Genomic DNA, 20768 nt, shown 5'->3' on the forward strand with positions numbered 1-20768 from the left:
TGTTGCTGGGCTGGATGGGTCTGGGTTTCCTAAGTAGTATGTGTACAGCGGGGACACCTTATGCAGGTGTTTCTTCTAGCATGGTCAGGGAGGTTAACAACAACAAAACAATGTATAGCATATTCATATCCAACAAGGACAAAAGAAGTCCTGACTTGGGAAAAAGGTTGAATACCGCGACAGAACAATAGGAAAACGGTATTACAGAAAAACTATTAATCTTAAGATTTTTAACTACATTTACTTGCTTGATGAGTCCTCAAGCTTCGGCCATGCGTAGACTAGTCAGCTGCCAGTGTGTGACTAGAGCAGGGCTTGTTGTCTCCTCAAGCTTCAGTCGTGTGTAGACTGGTCAGCCTCCAGAGTGACCAGAGCAGGGCTGTCATCCTCAGCAGCAGCTTGGTCTCGTCTCAGGATCAGCCGGGTTGGATGATCTGTGTCCTGCTGGCTGCTCCACTTGTCCTCAGCTGCCGGTGTTAGCTGACTGAGGGGATCCAAGACACAACACCTGCAACTTTAACAGCAGTGGGAGTGGACAAGGTTACAGTAGAGGGCCCATCCTATATGGGTCCTAGAAAAATTAGATTTTACTTTAAACAGAGTCACTAGATTTAAAGTGGTGTCAGACTTATAGGCATTTCCATTTACTTAATCATGAACACTTCATGTGGCTATTTTTAAAGCCTGCATTTGTTTTTCTAAGGTTAATTCCTTTAGTTTCTGGAGGTCACCTTTAATTTGACTTATGATTTGGGGGTGGCTGACCAAACAAAATCTTATAGGGCAAATACCTAGTTTGTTTGGTGGGGGTGCACCTGACTCAGAGGAGGACCGTAGGCAAAAACCTGATTTTATCTTAAATGAATTTTCTGGCAATATTATTTTTTAGTAGCTGCTTGAGTGTCCAGTTCATGCATTTTACCTTTTCTTGAACTTTGTGGCCGATAGGCTGTGTGTAACTTCTATTTTATTTTTAATAGTCTTGTTAAATCTTGCACGATTTCAGCTACCAATGCTGGCCTATTGTCAGACTTTAAAGTTAGAGGTAGTCTTAAACCTGGGGAGAATGTCTTTTAACAGTACTTTGGTCACTTCTTGAAGTTTTTCTGTCCCGGTGGGGAAAAGTGTAACTTACCCTGAAAAGGCGCAAAGAAGCCCTAGCCTCCAGCACGGGGCAGTTGTGCAAAGGCTAGAAGCAAGTCTTCACACGGCATGGCTCTTTTTCCTGTTTAAGTTTCTTAGAGGAGGAGATCCCCCCTCCCCCACCCCCACCCCCACTCCGCCCCTTTGTCACTCTATCTAGTGGCTCAGCCTTCAGTGAGAAATTGGAATCCAGATACGGCAGAGCCTTGCTGTTTGTAAGTTGTAATGTGACCATGGGCTCCTGGGAGCCTAATGAGAAGGTGCCTAGTCTGTCCTAGTCTTTACATTCTTCAGCTCCTGTCAGCCTGATCAGATGACTATTTGATTCCTCCAAGGTGCAGCAGCCCTTGGCCAATGGCCTCTTTGTCTTGTGGCCTTGGCCATTTCCTTTATTGCCTTTTGAATATTTAACCTTCTAGTGTCCTTTCTTTTTGCATTTCACACATTAATCTCTCTCTAGCCTTGTCTGGCTCTTGAATCTTTGCCTAACTTGACTTTTTTCACTTTTATATGCACGACCACCTCTTCTCACATTGCTATTTTTTTTTTTTATAAGAGCTGTTGCTAATAGATTGGCTTTTTTTCTTAAGTCTTTAATTTACTTTTTTTTTTTCCTGCGTTTTCCTGCTCTTAGGCCAGCTGGTGGGGCCGGGCAACGGCACGGGCCCTGCCCCTGTGCACTGCTGTCTGTCTCTCCTGTTTTCTTCTGATTCTCTTTTTCACATTTACTCTTAGTCTTTTTTTTCTTTTGCTCTTTCCTAGTTTTGTTCCTTGGTCACAGTTAACATACACCTTGGTGGCCACTTTTATAGACTAGGTGGTATTCATGCCCGCAGCTTCTGCTTGATGTTACCCTGGGCTTGCTTTACAAATGAAGTATTCACTATGTACTGATTTTCAGCAGCCTCAGGGGTAAACGGCGTGTAAAACCAGAATGCTTTATAGTCTCTTATAAAACTGACTTAGGCTCTTGTCAGCTCCTTGAAGCATTCCTGAAATCTTTTTTATATTACTTGCTTTTTTCTACCAAGTTTTAGTCTCTGCAGAAGTGCTTCTCAGTACCTCTGCAAACGCTGAAGGTGAGTTGCATTCTCTGGGTCTTTTTTCCCCTTTTTCCTAGAGTTTAACAGGCTCTTTTCTTTAAAGACTTGGAGGGTGAAACAGGCATACCGAGAGTCCGTGTAAATGTTTACAGTGTTACGTTCACTGAGTTCTAAGGCCCGGATTAAAGCAATGAGCCCAGCTTCCCGACAGTGTCCAGGGTTATCACCGCATATTCTCCACATCTCTCTCCCTGTGGGTTGGCGAAGGTGTTCCCGTCCACCTATAGCTCCTAGTGTACTGATGCGCAAGGCTGGTCCCGGAGGTCACATCTGGTAGAGTAAACCTGAGTGGAACACCTCTACAGAGTTATGCTTGACAGGGCTCTAGCCGCCCGGAGCAAGGTGGTGGGTTCAGGGTGTTTTCAGTTTAGTAGATCAACGGTTGAAAGGGCTGATAGATGAAAGTCTGTTGCCTCCCTCCCCTCGCCCCCCCGGATTTGGGCCTGGTTGTTATAATAGACAGGTCCTCCGTCTCCCTGAGAAGCATTTACATAGCTCCAGCAAGACCAGATCTGAGACGGCCCACTTGACTATCTTGACTTCCTTCCTTGGCCTCTGGAGGCTCCAATCCTCCCCTTCGAGGTGAGACCTGGGGTGTGTTAGCTTCTGAATCTCGTTTCCGAGGGGCTTTTGGCCTTGGTAAAGCAGGGTAGTGGGCTGGGACATATGGAGAAAGAATTTCTATTATCTCTGGTGACTCCAGCAAACCTGGCTTCTCTTACTGTTTCTGGGACTCCTGTGTCTGCTGGTGAAGCTGCTCTTTTCCTTTGGCTTTTTTGCAATAAGCTGTGGGCTAAATTTATGCTGGTTTTGTCTATATTATATTTAACCATGAGTCAATATAAAGGAATTTGATCTGGGTACACTGGCTGTCCTCTGACCCCTGTCACCACCTTAAATACATGGCCAATTGTTCTTTGTCTATAGTTCCTTCCATGGGCCATGCAACACCAAACGAGGGCAGTTCTAATTCATACAGAGTTCTTAACCTCCAGGAGGTTAACTTAACTCTATAATCTCCTGCAAAACCTTTCTTAAGGTTCTGTAACATGCATTTTAATAGAGTAAGTTTTGATGATTTGATGACTTTCTTTCTTTTTGAATTTTTTTTTTAACACAGTTGCTAGCGGAGTGGGCTTACTTTGTGTCTGACCTATTTTTTTCTCGAGACAAAACAACATTCACACTGTAAGAAGGAAGGGGTAAAAGATCACTCACTCACCTAATTCACACTAAATCAAAATCAAAACTAAAATCAAAGTATCAAGCAAGTCAAGTCAAAAACAAAAATCAAAGTGCCAGTACAGGCACGCCGTGGGTGATCAGGCAACACTTCCACTCAAATGGAGTAGACAAGTTCCAAAGACCAGTCTTACCAAGTTTCAGATGTCCAGACTTAAAGTGCCTTCCCGGTGTTCAGCCACTGCCTTGATCCTTTGTGGGGGCCTGCTGTGCACTGCTCTGACGAGGCATTCCACCAGGGCAAATGCCTACCTGGGAACGCTCTCAGGATCTGCATCACTCAAGCTGGCCAGCGTCCCCCACAGGGATGCTCTACAGAATGGGCTGCTTCGACAGTTGGTTAATCACCTCGCTTCCCAGTCAGGGAACCAAGAAATGTAGCAGGACGAGCTGCAGACAAAACTCCTCGGACACCAGATTAAATAAGGAAGAGGTTTTTTATTTGGCCGGGAGCGACGGCAGACTCGCGTCTTAAGAGCCCAGCTCCCCCAAAAAGAAGTTTTTCGCCTTTTTAAAGGCTTACAACTTTAAGGGGTCCACGTGAAAGCCTCGTGATAAATCGAGCAAGCATGGGAAACATGACTGAGGGCTACATGCATCAGCTAACAGAACAAAAAGCTTTACAATGCTTTTTTCATACAGTGTCTGGAATTTACAGATAACACAAGTAGTTTAGGTCAGGGGTTGATGTTATTATTATTTTTTTTTTAACTCCTAGGGCAGGGTGGTGGTGCCAAGGTTGTCTGGCTATTTATCTTACTTTGGTTTCTTTCTAACTTTTTGCTTTCTCTCTCCTCCTGTCTTGTGAACTAGGCAAGGTGTGGGGAGTAGTAGTGGTCTCCTTCCTTAGTTGGGCATGTCTATAGTCCCAGCTACTCAGGAGGCTAAAGCACGAGAATCAATTGAACCCAGGAAGTGGAGGTTGCAGTCAGCCAAGATGACACCACTGCACTTCAGCCCAGGCCACCCAGAAGACAGAGCGAGACTCTGTTTCAAAAAAAAAAAAAAAAAAAAATTAGAATTATTAGGCAGGGATTTAAAAATAACTATGCTATGTTTTAATAACTTAAAAAAATGAAAAAACAACAGAAAAAAATTCATTACTTCAAATGTAAGATATATGGACTATGGAATAATCTATAAGTATAAAACTAAATAACTGGAATGAAGAACACAACAGATGGCTTTAATAGCAAATTAGAGCTGAAGAGAGAAGTGTAAGCTAGAAGGCAGGTCAAGAAAGAGAAATCATTTGGAATGCAGTACAGGAAGACTGAAGGGTGGAAAAATTTAGAAGAGACAGTAAAATTCAGAAGCCACAGCTGCTGTGGCAGACACTGTGGAAAGGTTCACCCCACATTTAATTGGAATCCTAAAAGGACAGGTAAAACAACACAGAAGGCATATTTTGAGAGACAATGGCTGCGAATTTTAAAAACTGGCTAGAAGGCTGCTGTCAAATTGATTGTCTTTCCTATTGATTATATTTTATCAATAATTGCTTTTAAATTTTTCCCTTTTAAGTTGTTCTCTTTAAACATACTCTTCTTGAAGACAACCTTTAAGATATTCTCCAATTTCATCACAAGGCACCTAGGAGTTAATTTATTTTTATTTATTCTAACTGAGATTTGTTACGTTTCCTAAAATTGAGAATCTATGTCTTTCATAAAATCTGGAAAAGTTCTTAGCCATTAGCTCTTTGAAAATTTCCTCTCCCTCATTTTCTTCTCTGCTTTTGGAAGTCCAATTAGAGGCAGGTTGGCCCTTTTCCTTGTACATCCATATCTTTACACTTCTCTCTTGCAGTTTCAGCATGAAACTCTCTCTCTAACAAATTTTGAATGATGTCTTCAGATCCATCCAGTTCAGTGACTTCATCATATATTTAATATGCTGCTTCTCAGTGTATTGAGTTTCAAATTTTAATTGACATATTTTTCATTGCTGTAAGTGCTGCTTGGTTCTTTCTATTTCAGATATAACTAGTCTTTTTGACAATGTCTCAATAGTTGCAGTGGGTTTTATTCTTTTATGTCTTTAATGATTTAAGGATACATATTTTACTATTTTCTTTTTAGTCCTAATATCTGTAGTTCTTCAGGGCTGAACCTACTCTGTGGGATTGGCTCACTCACTTACTGTGGTTTGACTCTTGATATATTCTGTAGATTTCTGAGCTTTTTTGTGGCATGGCTTTTTTACTGCAGGAAACCTCTGCTGCCTACGTGAGGTTGTGTTCTGCAGAGATATGTTGGATTCTGTTAAATGCCTGTGGATCGCCACAAGCCAGGGATCATTTTTGTTAATTTTTTGGCTCGCACATTCCTGGAGCAGTCAGGTAGAAAACATTCTAACCCTCAGGACAGCTGCAGTGACGAATCCTCAGGGCAGAGTGCTTTACTGGATTTTACACGTGCAGTGCTGCTCTCGCTGGGCATCATTGTTGCTGCTGTGGCTCTTTGTTAGTTTCTTGGGAGGAGGAGACACCTTGGCAAAAAAGCTTTTAAAACAAGATTTGAAATAACTTTATTTTGGGCAAAAGATATTCCTTATTTTCTTGCTCTGTTGTTGCTATGTCATGTGGTGCCTGCCAGTTAGAGCTAAACTGTCAGTTTTGCTGTTTCTAGGCAGAAAAATGCTCAAATCACAAGTAAATATCTAGGCGTCCCAGGAGGTGACTCTGGTAGTGTGTATTTTCATTGCTCATTTCCACTCTTAAAGGTACAATTCTCCTGATGTTTTAACATTTTCTAGGGTGCCATCCTGTATGTTAAATCCAAAATCGATGATTTCTTCTCAAAGGCAGTGTTACCATAATTGATACAGTTTAGATATATTATAAAAAAGTATTGAAATCTATTCAACATTGTTCATTAAGCTTCTGTTAGGGTCATAAAATATCTTGTCCTGTCTGATTAATTCAAGTAAGTTCAGTTTTTAAACAACACTGCTGTTCTACAATGTGCTATTTATTGTTAAAGCCTAGAATTTATAAGTGTTTCCAATAACTGAAAGAGACTGGGTGTTTTACTAAGATATCTATTATAATTATCATAAATTAAGACTGTGGGCCGATTTTATGAAATCTATAAAATATAGAAATGATACGAAGTAAAAATGAATTTAATGTAGTTCTAGCCTTCATTTTGTCTAAAAGTCAATGTTCAGTGAAAATATTGTTGTTTTTCTCTTCTGCAAACCTGAAGTAAGCACTGCTAGAATCGTGATTTTCTACAGAATTGACAGGTTGGTAACATGATTCATGACTGAAGTAATATCATTCATCTGTTTAACATTTATAGCCTGGGAACATGCCTTATAATATGGCCAAACGCCTACGTGTTTCAATATACTCCTAAAGATAAGAGACTTTAAGCTCCTCTGTTCACAAAGGAGTATTGCCTGTAAATTACACCTCAATAAGTTTAATATTTATAAAATAGGAGGAGAGAAGACTAGCACTAGTTGAACAAGAGAAAAACAATAAGCTTGTACAATCTACAAATGCATCTGTGAAAAGGTAGGTTAAAGTAGAAACCATTCTCCACCTCCTTGAGACTGTGAACAGTACAAATCCACTGGATGAAGACAGGAAACAAGCTCAGGCTTCTGGCTCCCTCCCTCATATTACCCCAGAGAAACAATGGAATGAAGAAGGAAACACTTGGCCCTCAGGCTACACAACAACCACCCTGGTTGCAAGATAACAACGGAGTATTCTTTCTCAAATATGAAGGAAAAGAACTTGAGCCTAGAATTTTATATCCAGTCAAATTCTCATTTAAATAGGAAGGTATCTTTTCTGTTGCAACCATAACAAATTGCCACTTACTTACCTGCTTAAATCAGTACATCTTTATTATTTTACAGTCCTCTAGGTCACAAGCCTGAGATGGCTTGGTTTCTCTGCTCCCAGTCCTCAAGGTCAAGGTCAAGTTCAAGGTGTCCACCAGCTGGGCTCTGATTGCGAGGTTCTGGGAAGCATTTCCTTCCAAGTGCACTCAGGTTGCTGGCAGAATCCAGTCCTTGGACCTGTGGGACTGAGGTCCCAGCTTCCCTACTGGCTGTCAGCTGCAGCCCTTCCCTAACTCCTAGAGGCCCCTCTCCAGTCTTGCTCATGGTCCCCATATCTCAGAGCCAGCAACAGTGCATGGAATCCTTCTCATGCTTAGAATCTCTCTGACATCGGACGCATCTTTCTTGGCTCCAGCCTGAGAAAATTCTCTGCTTTTTAGAGCTCATGTGATGGCACTGGGCCCACTCAGAGAACCCAGGAAAATCTATTTTAAGGTCAACTGATTAGTAGCTTTAATTATGACTGTGCAGAGCCTAGACTAGCGGTGCCTAGACTCACAGTACATAGACTAGCGGTGCCTAGACTAGGAGCAGCTGGTTTCTGTAGGTCCTCACCCCTTATTCCCTCCATCCCCTTCTTCCTGGCCCCCTTTCCTTTCCCATTTCCATTCCCACTTTCACACACATTCTTTCTTTCCTTAAAATACTGGATTTTCCTGCCCCTGGTGTGCTTCAGGCTCAATCAAATAGGCTAAGACAGCAGCTAGTTGTCCTATCATTAGTGTTTTCTAGAACATATCATTCTAGAAAAGGTACAGGAAACTTGAAGGGGCAACTACCGAATCCTGCCCACCACAGTGTTTTAGAAATATTGGAAACGTAGAAAACCTGAAGGATATTTGCCTCCTAAAAACCAAGTTGGAAATAGTTTAGACGAAGGTACCTCAATAGCAAGAGAAACACAGGAGATGCCACAAGAGAATCGAGGAGGACGTGACCAAAGAATCTGTTCCAGATTACTGTTATCTCACAACAAGGGAAATGTGAAGTTAGAATCACAGAAACAAGGAAGTGTAGCTAAGAATAACCAGGAATTACAGCTAGGAAAGATATCAGGAAAATGGGGCTGGAGGTGGCACGCAAAAGGAATAGGAAAACATGCTGATACTTCTAAAATTAGGAATAAAATGAAACCATTAATACCAATAAATGTGATACATATTGGTATGAGTCATAGGTTAAGGGCGGCCACCCTGAGAAGAAAACTAGAATGTATAACTTTCAAACCAACCAAAGAAAACCGCAGTATACTAAATGGAACACAGGTATGGAGGGGATCATGAGACCAGCCTGGCCAACATAGTGAAACCCCATCTCAAGTGAAAATACAAAAAAACTAGCTAGGTGTGGTGGGAGGTGCCTGTAATCCTAGCTACTCAGGAGGCTGAGGCAGGAGAATCGCTTGAACCCGGCAGGCGGAGGTTGCAGCAAGCCTAGATCACGCCACTGCACACCAGCTCGGGCAACAGTATGAGACAACGTCTCAAAAAAAAAAAAAAAAAAAAAGCAAGAAAAAAGACAAGATTTTTCTGGCCCTGGTGCACTCTAGGCTCAATCAAACCAGCTGAAGACAGCAGTTTGCTGTCCGTCATCACACTATGTTTTCTAGAAGATTCTATCCTGATGAAGCACTCCCAGACTGGTTGAAAACCAAAGTTACTCTTCCTTGGAAAATCTTTGTGGACACCAGGTGGAGATTGAAATTTCCAAGTTGGGGCCGGGCGCAGTGGCTCACGCCTGTAATCCCAACACTTTGGGAGGCCGAGGCAGGCAGATCACCTGAGGCCAGGAGTTCAACACCAGGATGGCCAACACGGTGAGACCCTGTCTCTATTAAAATTGCAAAAGTTAGCCGGGGGTGTTGGTAGGCGCCTCTAATTGCAGCTACTCGGAGGCTGAGGGAGGAGAATCGCTTGAACCCGGGTAGCGGAGATTGTAGTGAGCTGAGATCGTCCCATTGCACTCCAGTCTGGGCTACAGAGTGAGACTCTGTCTCACAAACAAACAAACAAACCAGAAAACAACAAACAAAACCCAACAACTAAAAAAGGAAAAAAGGAAAAAAAAAAAATTCCCAACCTCCATGCTGCCACCTTCAGGCCCCTGGGGGTTACAACCTCCGCTCCAGCTCCCCTCTGCACCTGTGCTTTTCCTCTGAGCCCCATTCACTCTCACAACGGCCTCATTCATTCACTGGTTCACTCAGCCTCCAACCACCCTTAAATCATGTCAGGCTCACCAGGTGTGGAGAGAAAAATCATCCTCTGTGGGTCTGAAAAACACGCCTGAGTCCTGATGGTGGGTCTTGCTTTTACTTCCACCCCCTCACAGCACCCCCAGGGCCATGAAGAGACCACGGCCTGGGCTCAGAGCTCCAGCTCTCCTCAGGGTGGGCCTGGCATTTGCTGACTTCAGGGAGGGCGGGAGATCTCACAACTGAAATAGGAAACCTGCCCTAGGCCCATGGATTTGGGTGTAGTTGGCCACAGATGAGTGTGCAGCAAAGTGAGCCCCACGCATGCGTAGACCCCTCCCTCGGCTTCTGCTCTCCATGGAAACACAATTGATCACATGATGACTGATCACGGTAGGCCACTAGGACTTTCTTTTCTTTCCTTTTTTTCCAGAAGTCATAAAGGCATATAGAATATACTCAAAGACCTCCTCATGCTTTTAGTGGAGAGGCAAAGAAGGTCCACTCCCGACTGGGAAGCGGCTGCGTACTGGACAGAGAGCGGCGGGGACTCTGGGCGCAGGCTGAAGGAGGGCGGGTGTCGCTGATAGAGGCGGTGATGCGGCCGCCACTGAACATCCCTGTGCAAGTTTCTTCGCTTTCCTGTGCATCAGTGCTTACATTGGGGTAATAATAAATGCTGTGTTAAAAAATTAAATGAGGCGGTCAAGAAGGAACCGTGTCCTGGCCTGCGCGGAGCCCGGGGTGGAGGGTAAGGGTTGGCTACAGGGGGCCGCTGTCAGGCCACGAGCCAGGGCCGGGATGGGGCGGAGCATCCCCAAACAAGAGCAGGCATAGGCTCGCCGCCCAGCCCGGGGTGGGGCGGGGTAGGGCGGGACGGGGCGGGATAGGGCGGAGCATCCCTCCAAACTGGGCAGGCGTAGGCTCTCCTGGATCCCGAGGCCGAGCGGGACGGGACAGGCGTCGTGGGGCGGGACGGGACGGAGAGGGGCGGGACGGGCCCGACCATACTCAACCACTAGCAGGCATGGGAGGGTGGAAGTGCTTCATCCGCTGGTCCCGACATCTACTTCGCCGCCGGTCCACACACCGACCGCTCCTTGAGTCAGCTGCGCTCCAGGTCAACAATGGCAGTGGCCGCCAGCCCCGCGATCCTTCTGTGCCTCCTGACTCTGTACCTGCTATCCAACTGGTCCGGGACGGGGCGGGCCGGTGAGTTTGGGGATGGAGCCTCAGCGGGGCGGGGGCCAAACCTCGGGGGCTGTGGACTGCAGAGCGTTTCAGAGGAGAGAAGGCTTCTAGAAGGACCGGCGCGATCTCCCTGGACTGCCCCCTCGCTCAGTTCCCATTCGCTGCTCTTTTTCGCCAGGTTCGCTTCCTGAGGCTGCTGCTTGCCCCGGAGGGCAGGAGGGGGGTCAAAGAAGGCGAAAAAGGAACCGCAGGAGGGTGGAGGGGCCAAAAAGCTGCAGAGGGTTAGGTGGGGAGGGGATCCCTTGGTGGAGCCCCGCAGCCCCACTCGCCCTCGGGAAGGAGAAACCAGAGCCCCTGGAACCCGAGCTGGGGTCAAGACAGGGGTGAAGGGGGGTTCCACAGAGACGCGATCACTGACGCCACAACCTGCTCTTCTCTCACCGGCTCTCTACCACACAAACCCTCCAGCATCCCCAGGGCTCCATGCCTTGGAACTTCCCCCTGCGCTTTGCTGCAGACACTTAACTGCCCCTAGCGACTCAGCAGACACTTCCTACTCCTCCCCTCACTATTCACTTCCACTACCCAGGACGCATCCTTTCACTCCCCATCTCAGCCCAGCCCTGTCACCCCACAGGCCTCCCTCACCTCCCCATCCAAGAAGGTGCCCTTAGCACCTCCCCCACCAAATAATACCTTCACTCGCTTTGCCTGAGCACACAACCCAGCGGACACACCCCAGCAAATACACCCCACGCTTTCCACAAAACCTAATGCAGGGGGGATGGGAAGCACCATGTCCCCCAGGATGAACCTGGGAGCGCCCGTGAGTAGAGGCGCCCACTACTGCCCAGACCCGCCTGTTCTTCCTACTGGGGAGCCAGTGTCATATAGAGTAGTCACTAAGCAGACAGGGGTCAGCAAACCCTTTCTAGAAAGGAAAGACTGAAGGCAATTTGGTCCTTGCTGGCCATGGGTACTCTGTGTGTCAAGTCCTGTCCGTTTGTAGAGCAACAGCAGGCAATGGCAACCTGCAAATAAAAGGGAGACCAGATGTGGACACCATCCTAGGTTGCTGACCCCAGATGAGGGCACATGCTGTGTCCTGGCAATTGCTGCCCCATCCCCTAGGGTGTCATCTCCAAGTGGTGTAAGTTGAAGAGTCACAGGTGTGTCCGACCCTGCCTGTGGCTTCTGGGTGGTGTGGGTGTGATGCATATGAGTGGAGGTTCTATGGTTCGGGGTCAATGCTCCCCTGCTTTGCTGCTGAGTGGCATCATTGGTCCCTCGGGGCGATCAGGGACCATCCCTGAAGCCTCAGGTGTGAGCTGAGGGTGCGGGGTGCACCCATGTGGTGTCCTGGGGATCGGGGCCAACTGTTTGTGCAGCTTCTTGGTTCCCTGTGGCCCTGCTCCAGCCCATCCCAGGAGACCCACCTGTGTCTTCTCACTGCCGGGCCTATCTTCCTAATGACATAAAGGGTGAGGAGCACACCCTGTGATGGGCAGCTCTGAGACCGTGTGGTCACTACCCTCCCATAGCTGGAGGCCCATCTCCACCAGGACCCAGGACCACACCTGCAGCCACTTTTAAGTGAGGGGATTTCATTGCTGTGAGTGGCACAGCCTTGCTTCTGAGCACTAGGGGACCCTGTTGTGATTCCGTGGTTGGGAATAGCCATGAAATCCACATAGCACCTTTTCCAACCACACATGCCTCTGGGATATTAGGGAGTCCAGGGTCAAATAGCCATAGTGGCAGGTCCAGCAACACTCCTCATGAGAGTGTGTATGGCTGCATGCCAGCTACAAGAGCAGCATTGAGTAGTGACAGGGGAGGTCATATGACCAGCACAACCTGGTTACTACATTAACTACAAACACTCTCCATTCCCGGTAGAAATCCAGGAAATGTGAAATTACCATCGAATGGGTCTATGAACCCAGCACATCCCTCTAAGCTGGACCTGACACAGGTGTCTGTCTGTTACTTTGCTCCAAATGCACCTCATGAGTAACAGGGGAGCAAGTTAATGCTTCACATCCCAGGGAAGAGCTCAGATCGCACACTGTGTCCACTAGGAATGTCTGGGTATTTACTGTTTCATGGTGTACAGTTACCAGAGTGAATGTCCTTCTTGCTCTGTGGAGGAGGCTGAAGCAGTCATTGCAGTTGCTGTGGGGTTGAAGGGGCCCACCAGGGGCTCTGGGCTCTCCTTCTAGTAAGGGACTCTGCATCTGAGATGTGGCTCAGTTCTCAAAGCTGGGCAAAGGAGCTCAGTTATTTCCTGGGGTGACAACTTTCAGCCACCTGGTCATCCATCCTTGCATTTTGTCTTTGTGGTAATTATTTAAATCTAGTAGTATCCGGGTGGAGTCTCCATCTCTTTTGGATCTTGGACCCTTTTGTTCTATGGGGCATAGCTTTGTAAGACTGAGGTCCCCAGCTGGCATTGTGATGTCTCTAATTATTTCCATCATTGCACCCTCCTTCCTGCTGACAATTGACGGCCTCCTCTTGAGATCTCTTATTTCAGGATTTTCCACCCCCATTACTACCAGGAGCCCATTTCAGGAAGAGCATCTCCTACCCCTGACCCTGGCCTTCAGCAACAGGCATCCCTGAGCTTCTTGACAGTCTGCTACCTTCTCCTGGGGCCTTCTTTATATGATGGGTAAACAGGAGTCTTCCAGGCTTCCCTTGAGCACAGAGGGTGGACATTGTTTTGGATTCCATACTGCAGTCACTGTGGCATGGGCACTTCTCTTAGTCTTTTGTTCCTTCCTCTACAACCTGCCATGTAAGACCTGGGTCATTCCTTTCTCCAAGGTTCCAAGGGCAACCTCCTAACAGATGACCACATTCCAGGAACTTGCCATATCTTGTTACCCATAATAAATGAACTCACCCTTATCTGATGTTGACTACCCATTACACCACGCTCCAACATCCTCAGGATGCCTTCCCACACTCTCCTGCCTCCTGCAGTCCACTTGGGCTGCTCCGGAAGATCCTGCCATCTAAGTCCTTCCTCCTGTAGCGGCCTGCCACCACCCTGGCAGGGTCCTGTGCTGACAGATGTGAGTATAGGTCTGGGCAGAGTAGGGAGATGGACATGTTGGCAACCCATGGTTCCTCCACAGGCAGAGACCACCGTCCAGGAAGAGAAATCCATGCTCTGCCAGCCCAGCCCTTCAGGAAACCCTCTTGCTGTCACAGTGTTTGGGGTCGTTCCCCCACACCAACACTCCCCGGTGTTTTTTCTTTTTTTCCATAGATGCTCACTCTCTCTGGTATAACTTCAACATCACTCATTTGCCCAGACATGGACAACAGTGGTGTGAGGTCCAGGGGCAGGCTGATCAGAAGAATTTTCTCTCCTATGACTGTGGCAGTGACAAAGTCTTATCTATGGGTCACCTAGAAGAGCAGCTGGATATCACAGATGCCTGGGGAAAACAATTGGAAATGCTGAAACAGGTGGGACAGAGGCTCAGAATGGAACTGGCTGACACTAAGCTGGAGGATTTCATGCCCAGCGGTGAGTGGAGGAGACCAAGGACAGAAGGGAGCAGAGTGTGGGCTCAGGGGCTGCACTGTGTGTGGGGAGAAAAATTAGACATGGGACTACCATGAAGCCCAGCCGTAAGGGCAGGACTTGGAGGAGACAACAGGACCAGAAGAGAAGGGTCTCAGCGTAGGAGGATGTGGGACAGGGAAGAGAATGTGTAAAGACCAGAGCTGATCTCTTTCTGTTTGGGGCAGGACCCCTCACACTGCAGGCCAGGATGTCTTGTGAGTGTGAAGTCGATGGACCCATCCGTGGATCTTGGCAGTTCAGCTTCAGTGGACAGAAGTTCCTCCTCTTTGACTCAAACAACAGAAAGTGGACAGTGGTTCAGGCTGGAGCCAGGCGGATGAAAGAGAAGTGGGAGGACAGCGGACTAACCAAGTTCTTCCAGAAGGTCTCGATGGGAGACTGCAAAACCTGGCTTAGGGACTTCCTGATGCACAGGAAGAAGAGGCTGGAACCCACAGGTAACTGACAGGGGAGCACTGGGAGCACCCTGGAGATGCCATCCAGTTACACCCTTGTCTGTGAGTGTCTGAGTATGGTGGGTGTGGGTATAAGGGTGTGAGTGGATGTGAGTCTATGTGTGTGTGAGTGTGAGTGTGTGAATGAGTGTAAGAACATGAACCCCTCATGGTGGGCTCCTCCTTGGGGTGCCTGGGCTCTTCCATCCTCCTCTTCTGTCTCCCTCCTGACTCCTCTTCCTCACTGCACTTGCTTTTGCTCCACTCACTGTGGATTTCTCGCCAGCCTCGAAACTGTAGGCGTCATTGTGTTTCTGGACCTTTCTCCTTAGATTTCCCTCCACCTAGAATTACTTTTCTTTTCCTCTCCCTTGGTCTCTTTCTAGAAATCCATCAAAACCACCTCAAATGCCAGCCCCGAGACTCTCCTGTCCCCGACCCTGGGGCATCACTTCCTCTTTCACCAGAGCAGGAGGGTGGGCTGTACTGTCACCTTGCTTCCCTCAGCAGCTATGTGAGCTCCGTGAGGACAGGGACACCCCCTCTCCCTTCCTACCCCAGGACCTGTCACAGCAGCTGCCCCACAGCAGGGGAGACAAATCCTCTGCCTTCCAGGATGACCTGGGGCAGCAGGAGCTGAGGAGGTGTCTCCTCAGATTTGGGGCATGGACAAGGGCTGTCACTCCTTTGTTTCTGTTTCAGCACCACCCACCGTGGCCCCAGGCACAGCCCAAACCAAAGCCATGGCCACCAGCCTCAGTCCCTGGAGCCTCCTCATCATCCTCTGCTTCATCCTCCCTGGCATCTGAGGAGAGTCCTTTAGAGTGATAGGTACTGTAGGCAAAACTGTGAGGGGAACAAGAGACAGATAGGGGAGGTGAGAGGAAGGCAAAGGAGAATTCCCAGAGCCCCACCCCTCCCCATGGCCGGGACCTTCTCATCCTGACATGAGACAGATGAATGAGACCTGGTGTCGCCTGTTGGCAGTGACCTGGGTAGCTCAACTCTGGGTTCTGATGGATTCTCACCATCAGGGCCAGAGGGAAAGGGAGGGGCCCATACCAAGGCTCAGGGCCTATTGAGTTCAAGAGGGTTTAGACAATTCAGGCCTGTTTCAGAGCAGGTTTCTATTCAGGAAGGGTAGGGGCGTGTGGCCTGCAGGCAGCAGGAACTCAGGCATGGGCAGTCCGCACAATAGGAGAGGAGCAGCATGGCCACTTCACCTAGAATGTCAAGGGAAGGGGCGTCCCTGGAAGAGGCTAAGAAGAGAGAGACCTGGGGGAATTCCAAGACAAGGGGGCTGTGAGGGCCTTGGCCCACACAGTTCCTCCCAGTTCCTAAGGCTGCATTCCTAGAGAAAGCACCTTGAGTCCCAGGAGTTAAGGTGGAAGGTGAAGAGTAGAGCATGTCCAGGACGAGGTTTAGGAAATGGCCAAGCCCCTTGGACCCATGGGATTCCTGGCCGGGCCCTGGGGTGATGCCCCTGCCATTCTGCCTCCTGCACACTCCAGATCCTGAGCCAGCTGATGTCCCTGCCTGGAGCAGAATGGACTCAGACAGGGCAGCTGAGCTGCTGCTAGAGGTCCATGGTTGCCAGTGAGCTTGGCTGGGAATGAATGTGGCGAGGCAGGGACAGTCCCATTCAGAGCTACGGGTGCAGCTTCCAGGGTGAGGAGAGGCTGAGAGCGAAGGGGAAAGAAGGAGGTTTGCCTGCGAGCCCACCCAAGGCCAGGGAATATGGATCCAGAGACCTCTCTTTGGACAGGGCTCCCCCAGGTCCTCTATACCCTTCTATGAGAGAGAGGATCAGGCCCTGAGTGAGGGTGCAGACCCCTCATTACCAGCCTCAGTTCTGAGCCCCTGTGGGCTGTAACAGGACCTGGGCTGGCTCTGTGTTGTGGTGAAGGAGGGAGGAGGTTGGGACAGGCTGCACAGCCAGGGGTAGGGTTGGAGAGAAAAACATGTTCCTTATTTGGGGGAGGAGCTCCGAAATGGGGAGGGTATGGGAGGGATCACCCAGGAGAACAGACACAGGTTTTTCTCAGCCACTTAAACCAACGCTTCATCTTTCCCAAGGTGGAAGATGATACCAGGAAGCCTTTGTTAGCCTCGTCTGGTTCCCGCTCTCCCTTCAGAGAGGGTGCCTGTATACTCACCACTGTGCCTTACTGGACAGCCAGGAGTTCAAGCCTTAGCAAGCCCACCAGCCCCCAGCACATGATGAGGACATTGTAGACTCAACATCTCATGCCAGTCATTACCTTTGCTGATGATCCTAGGAGCCATTTTTCTTAACATCTTCTGCCACTTTCTTTTGGTGCTAATGGATGGAATTCCTGTATAAGTTTTAACTGAACAAGATATCTCGGCAAAAAACATTTTATTTCTACTTCTTTGATTGTGAAAAAGCAGACACTTCTCTGAAGCATGACCTTATTCTTCTAAACGGTATTGCTAGTAAAATAGCATGGTGGACTTCAGGCCTCAGGGATCCTTTGCATGCACTGACCAAGAATTGTATAAATCCTTTTTATTGTTATGTTTTTTTTTTTTTACATTTTCTCATTCTGTCAACCATATTGGAGTGAAGTGGCATAGTCATCACTCACTGTAATCTCTAACTCCTGGGCTCAAGTGATCCTCTAGACTCAGCCTCTAGAATAGCTGGGACTACAGGCGCATGCCACCATGCCCAGCAATTGTTTTATTTTTAGGTAGAGATTGGGTCTTCCTATGTTGCCCAGGCTAGTCTTCAACTCCTGGCCTCAAGCAATCCTTTTATCTTTGCCTCCCAATTGCTCTGGGATTACCGACCTGAACCACAGTGTCTGTTGTAGAAATTTTTAAGTATTTAATATGAAAATGTATTATATTCATGATTATTTTATTTAGTAATTTATTAGACTGTACTTAAATAAAGATAATATATTTTCAAAGAACCTTATTGACTTTGGAATTTTGGTTTGTAACCCAGTAGAGAATTAATGGGATTTCATTCTTCTGCCATGTTATGTTTAGTAATACACCTAGGTTGCTGCTAGATATCTTTTGGTGATAGAGACTTTAAAGATCACTCTTTTTTTTTTTTTTTTTTGAGACGGAGTCTCGCTCTGCTGCCCAGGCTGGAGTGCAATGGCCGGATCTCAGCTCACTGCAAGCCCCGCCTCCTGGGTTTACGCCATTCTCCTGCCTCAGCCTCCCGAGTAGCTGGGACTACAGGTGCCCGCCACGTCGCCCGGCTAGTTTTTTGTATTTTTTAGTAGAGACGGGGTTTCACCATGTTAGCCAGGATGGTCTCGATCTCCTGACCTCGTGATCCACCCGTCTCGGCCTCCCAAAGTGCTGGGATTACAGGCTTGAGCCACCGCGCCCGGCTAAAGATCACTCTTAATTTACAAGCAGCCTGGCTGTCAGTCTTCACCACTGTCCTGATGCCCTGGGGGCCAGCAGGTATTCCTGCCTCTATCCCTGCTTCCAGAATGTGATGCTTTCTGGTTTGTCCCCAGCCCACTCCATGCTTGGCAGTGGCTTTTCTCATCATTCTTCAGCCCTGACCATGCTCACTTCTAGTAGAAGAAATCCTCACCACAGATACATCTCTGTTTTTAAAAGTAATTCTATTCCCCCATAGACAAAAAATCAGAAGCAGAATATATAAATAAAATGCACCTAATTCTTGGGCAAATGTTATGAGCAGTTCAGAGATGCTGAACAAACCTGTGAAAGCTTTCATATATCTGACACAATCAAGAGAACAACGGTCTACCCCTGCACACCCTTCCTACTGACAAATGTTTTAAATCTGTCTCTACTAATTGGTGGATAGGAAATGAAATATCAGAGACTTCTTACATTGTGGGTAGGAATCCAGATTGAATCACTTCTTTGGTGTCTACTCAGGCAGTATCCAGGACAGTGGACACTGTGCTCATCCCACTAACCAGCAATCCCAGAGTCAGTTCCAGGCAGAAAACATGTTCCAGAGAGCATGGAGTTACGAGACTGCTGACTATGCTATTCATTGTCATAGCAAAAAGTTGGCCATGAAATATTCCAGTACAGTACAGGATGCTTTTCAATGTTGATGAGAGATTTCTCTTTCGCTCTACATTAGACTACAAAATCTGAACTAGCAAAAATGAAACCATCCAAATGCTGGATGAAAATGTTAAACTTTTCCAACATGTTAGTGAGGATTTATCATTTACACATAATAAAAATAACCACATCACTCCAGATCACTTTCCATATTTCCAAAAATATGCAGATCAATCAATGGGATAAATAGAGCACCATTATGTATGTATTTAGGAAAATAAGGGAGTAGGAAATGCCCGCATCCATCAGCTTCCTGGATAATTGCTGAACCCGAAGTGGCATCTGAGCATGAGATGGTCGCAATGTCTGCAGTGAAATCTAATTTGGAGTTTGCACAGGGGTTATCTGGAGAGTGTCCTGGTTTGCAAGGAAACCATAGTAAAGTATGGGGCATGAGGTGGCATCTCTAAGATGGGGCATCAGCGTGACAGCTCACTCTCAAGTAGTGCAAGAAGAGAAGTTCTCCATAATGTGCTTGCGACCACTCTGTTCATTCTGCTTGTTTCATTTTCTTTTTTTTACTAGTTGAAAATAGAATTTTTTTTTTTTTTTTTTTTTTTGAGACGGAGTCTTGCATTGCCACCCAGGCTAGAGTGCAGTGGCCGGATCTCAGCTCACTGCAAGCTCCGCCTCCCGGGTTTACGCCATTCTCCTGCCTCAGCCTCCCGAGTAGCTGGGACTACAGGCGCCAGCCTCTTCGCCCGGCTAGTTTTTTGTATTTTTAAGTAGAGACGGGGTTTCACCGTATTAGCCAGGATGGTCTCTATCTCCTGACCTCGTGATCCGCCCGTCTCGGCCTCCCAAAGTGCTGGGATTACAGGCTTGAGCCACCGCGCCCGGCCACGAAAATAGAAATTTAAGAAAAACTTACTTTTCAGAAATTGATATGAAGGGGTGAATACCTCCATAAATGTAGCACAGCTCCTCCTCCTCCTGCAAAGCCAGGGCCTCCAGGTATTCCCCTCTCACCCTTTGTTCTCAACTTCAGGCAGCTTCTCCTGCCCCCTCCTCCCCTGCAGGCAGCCCCCAGGCCCCTCTAGAGAATGAAGCAGCTCTACAGAATGAAGGCCCAGAGTCCCTTCATCAATTTCTAAATACATGACCTAATCCAGATGAGACTGAGATCTTTGAAGTGTTGGATTTCCATGGACACAGGAGCTGAGGGAGTGTTCTCCTTCCATCTAGGGCTCACTTTACCACACAGCCATCGATGGTTGCCCAGGCCTGAGTCGGCAGCTGTATCCTCTCTCCATTCGGCTCACCCCTGCATGCACCCACAACTGAGGAATCCCCAGCACATCCTCTTCTCAGTCACTATGGAGGCATCTGGGACTGCAGGCAGAAGTAGAAGGGAGGTAGGGGGCCCAGTGGCCCCTGGCTGCTGGGGAGGGCATAGCCTGGGGTGAGGACTGGGCAGAGACCTTGAGGTCCACTCTGCCTCCAGCCATTCAGCCCTTTACCCATTAAATGAAAAAAGATAGGCACAGACATCCCTCTCTACACAGTATTCATGTGGGGAGAACCTGTACCTGGTGACCTTCAATCCCCAGGGTCCTGAGGCTGTGGGAAAGGGGAGGAGGCCTGGGCCAACCCCAGGGCCTGTCTCTGCTTCAGGACAGGGGCACGGGATGGCACCCACCTCTGTGACTGTGCAGGGACACAGGAGCCCAGAAGGTTCTGGCCTGATGCACTAAAGCCTCTGTCCAGGAGGAGCCACATGGAGGGTGGTCTGGAGGACAACAGACACAAGGGGATAGGCAGTTCTTACACATGGGAGGGGCAGAGCTTGGTGGGTCCCCAGATCTGTGTGTGAGTCCCATGTACAGGGCTGGGGACAGGAGCCTAGGTTAGTCCTGAGAGGAGGCTACTGGGAAGGCCCTAGCAGCCTCCCCCGCACCGAGGCT

General features: G+C 47.9%; 1 protein-coding gene across 1 annotated transcript; it reads left to right on the plus strand.

The window, feature by feature from the left end:
• Positions 1-10535: 10535 nt before the first annotated feature.
• On the plus strand, positions 10536-17669 carry ULBP3 (UL16 binding protein 3). Its single transcript, XM_033235082.1, has 5 exons — positions 10536-10752; positions 14009-14272; positions 14497-14769; positions 15469-15597; positions 16843-17669. The coding sequence occupies exons 1-4, from the start codon at positions 10668-10670 to the stop codon at positions 15573-15575; spliced, it is 729 nt and encodes a 242-aa protein (XP_033090973.1). The 5' UTR covers positions 10536-10667; the 3' UTR covers positions 15576-15597; positions 16843-17669.
• Positions 17670-20768: the final 3099 nt, after the last annotated feature.

The sequence above is a fragment of the Trachypithecus francoisi genome, unplaced genomic scaffold (genome assembly GCF_009764315.1).
Source record: "Trachypithecus francoisi isolate TF-2019V2 unplaced genomic scaffold, Tfra_2.0 Lachesis_group15, whole genome shotgun sequence".
In the NCBI taxonomy this organism is placed as follows: domain Eukaryota; kingdom Metazoa; phylum Chordata; class Mammalia; order Primates; family Cercopithecidae; genus Trachypithecus; species Trachypithecus francoisi.

What these genes read in the sequence shown, in the direction of transcription:
- ULBP3 (XM_033235082.1), top strand. Translation starts at nt 10,668, where the DNA reads ATGGCAGTGGCCGCCAGCCCCGCGATCCTTCTGTGCCTCCTGACTCTG. An exon ending in GTCCGGGACGGGGCGGGCCG is followed by an intron (nt 10,753 to 14,008) that starts GTGAGTTTGGGG and finishes TTTTTTCCATAG; the next exon opens with ATGCTCACTCTCTCTGGTAT. An exon ending in GGAGGATTTCATGCCCAGCG is followed by an intron (nt 14,273 to 14,496) that starts GTGAGTGGAGGA and finishes TGTTTGGGGCAG; the next exon opens with GACCCCTCACACTGCAGGCC.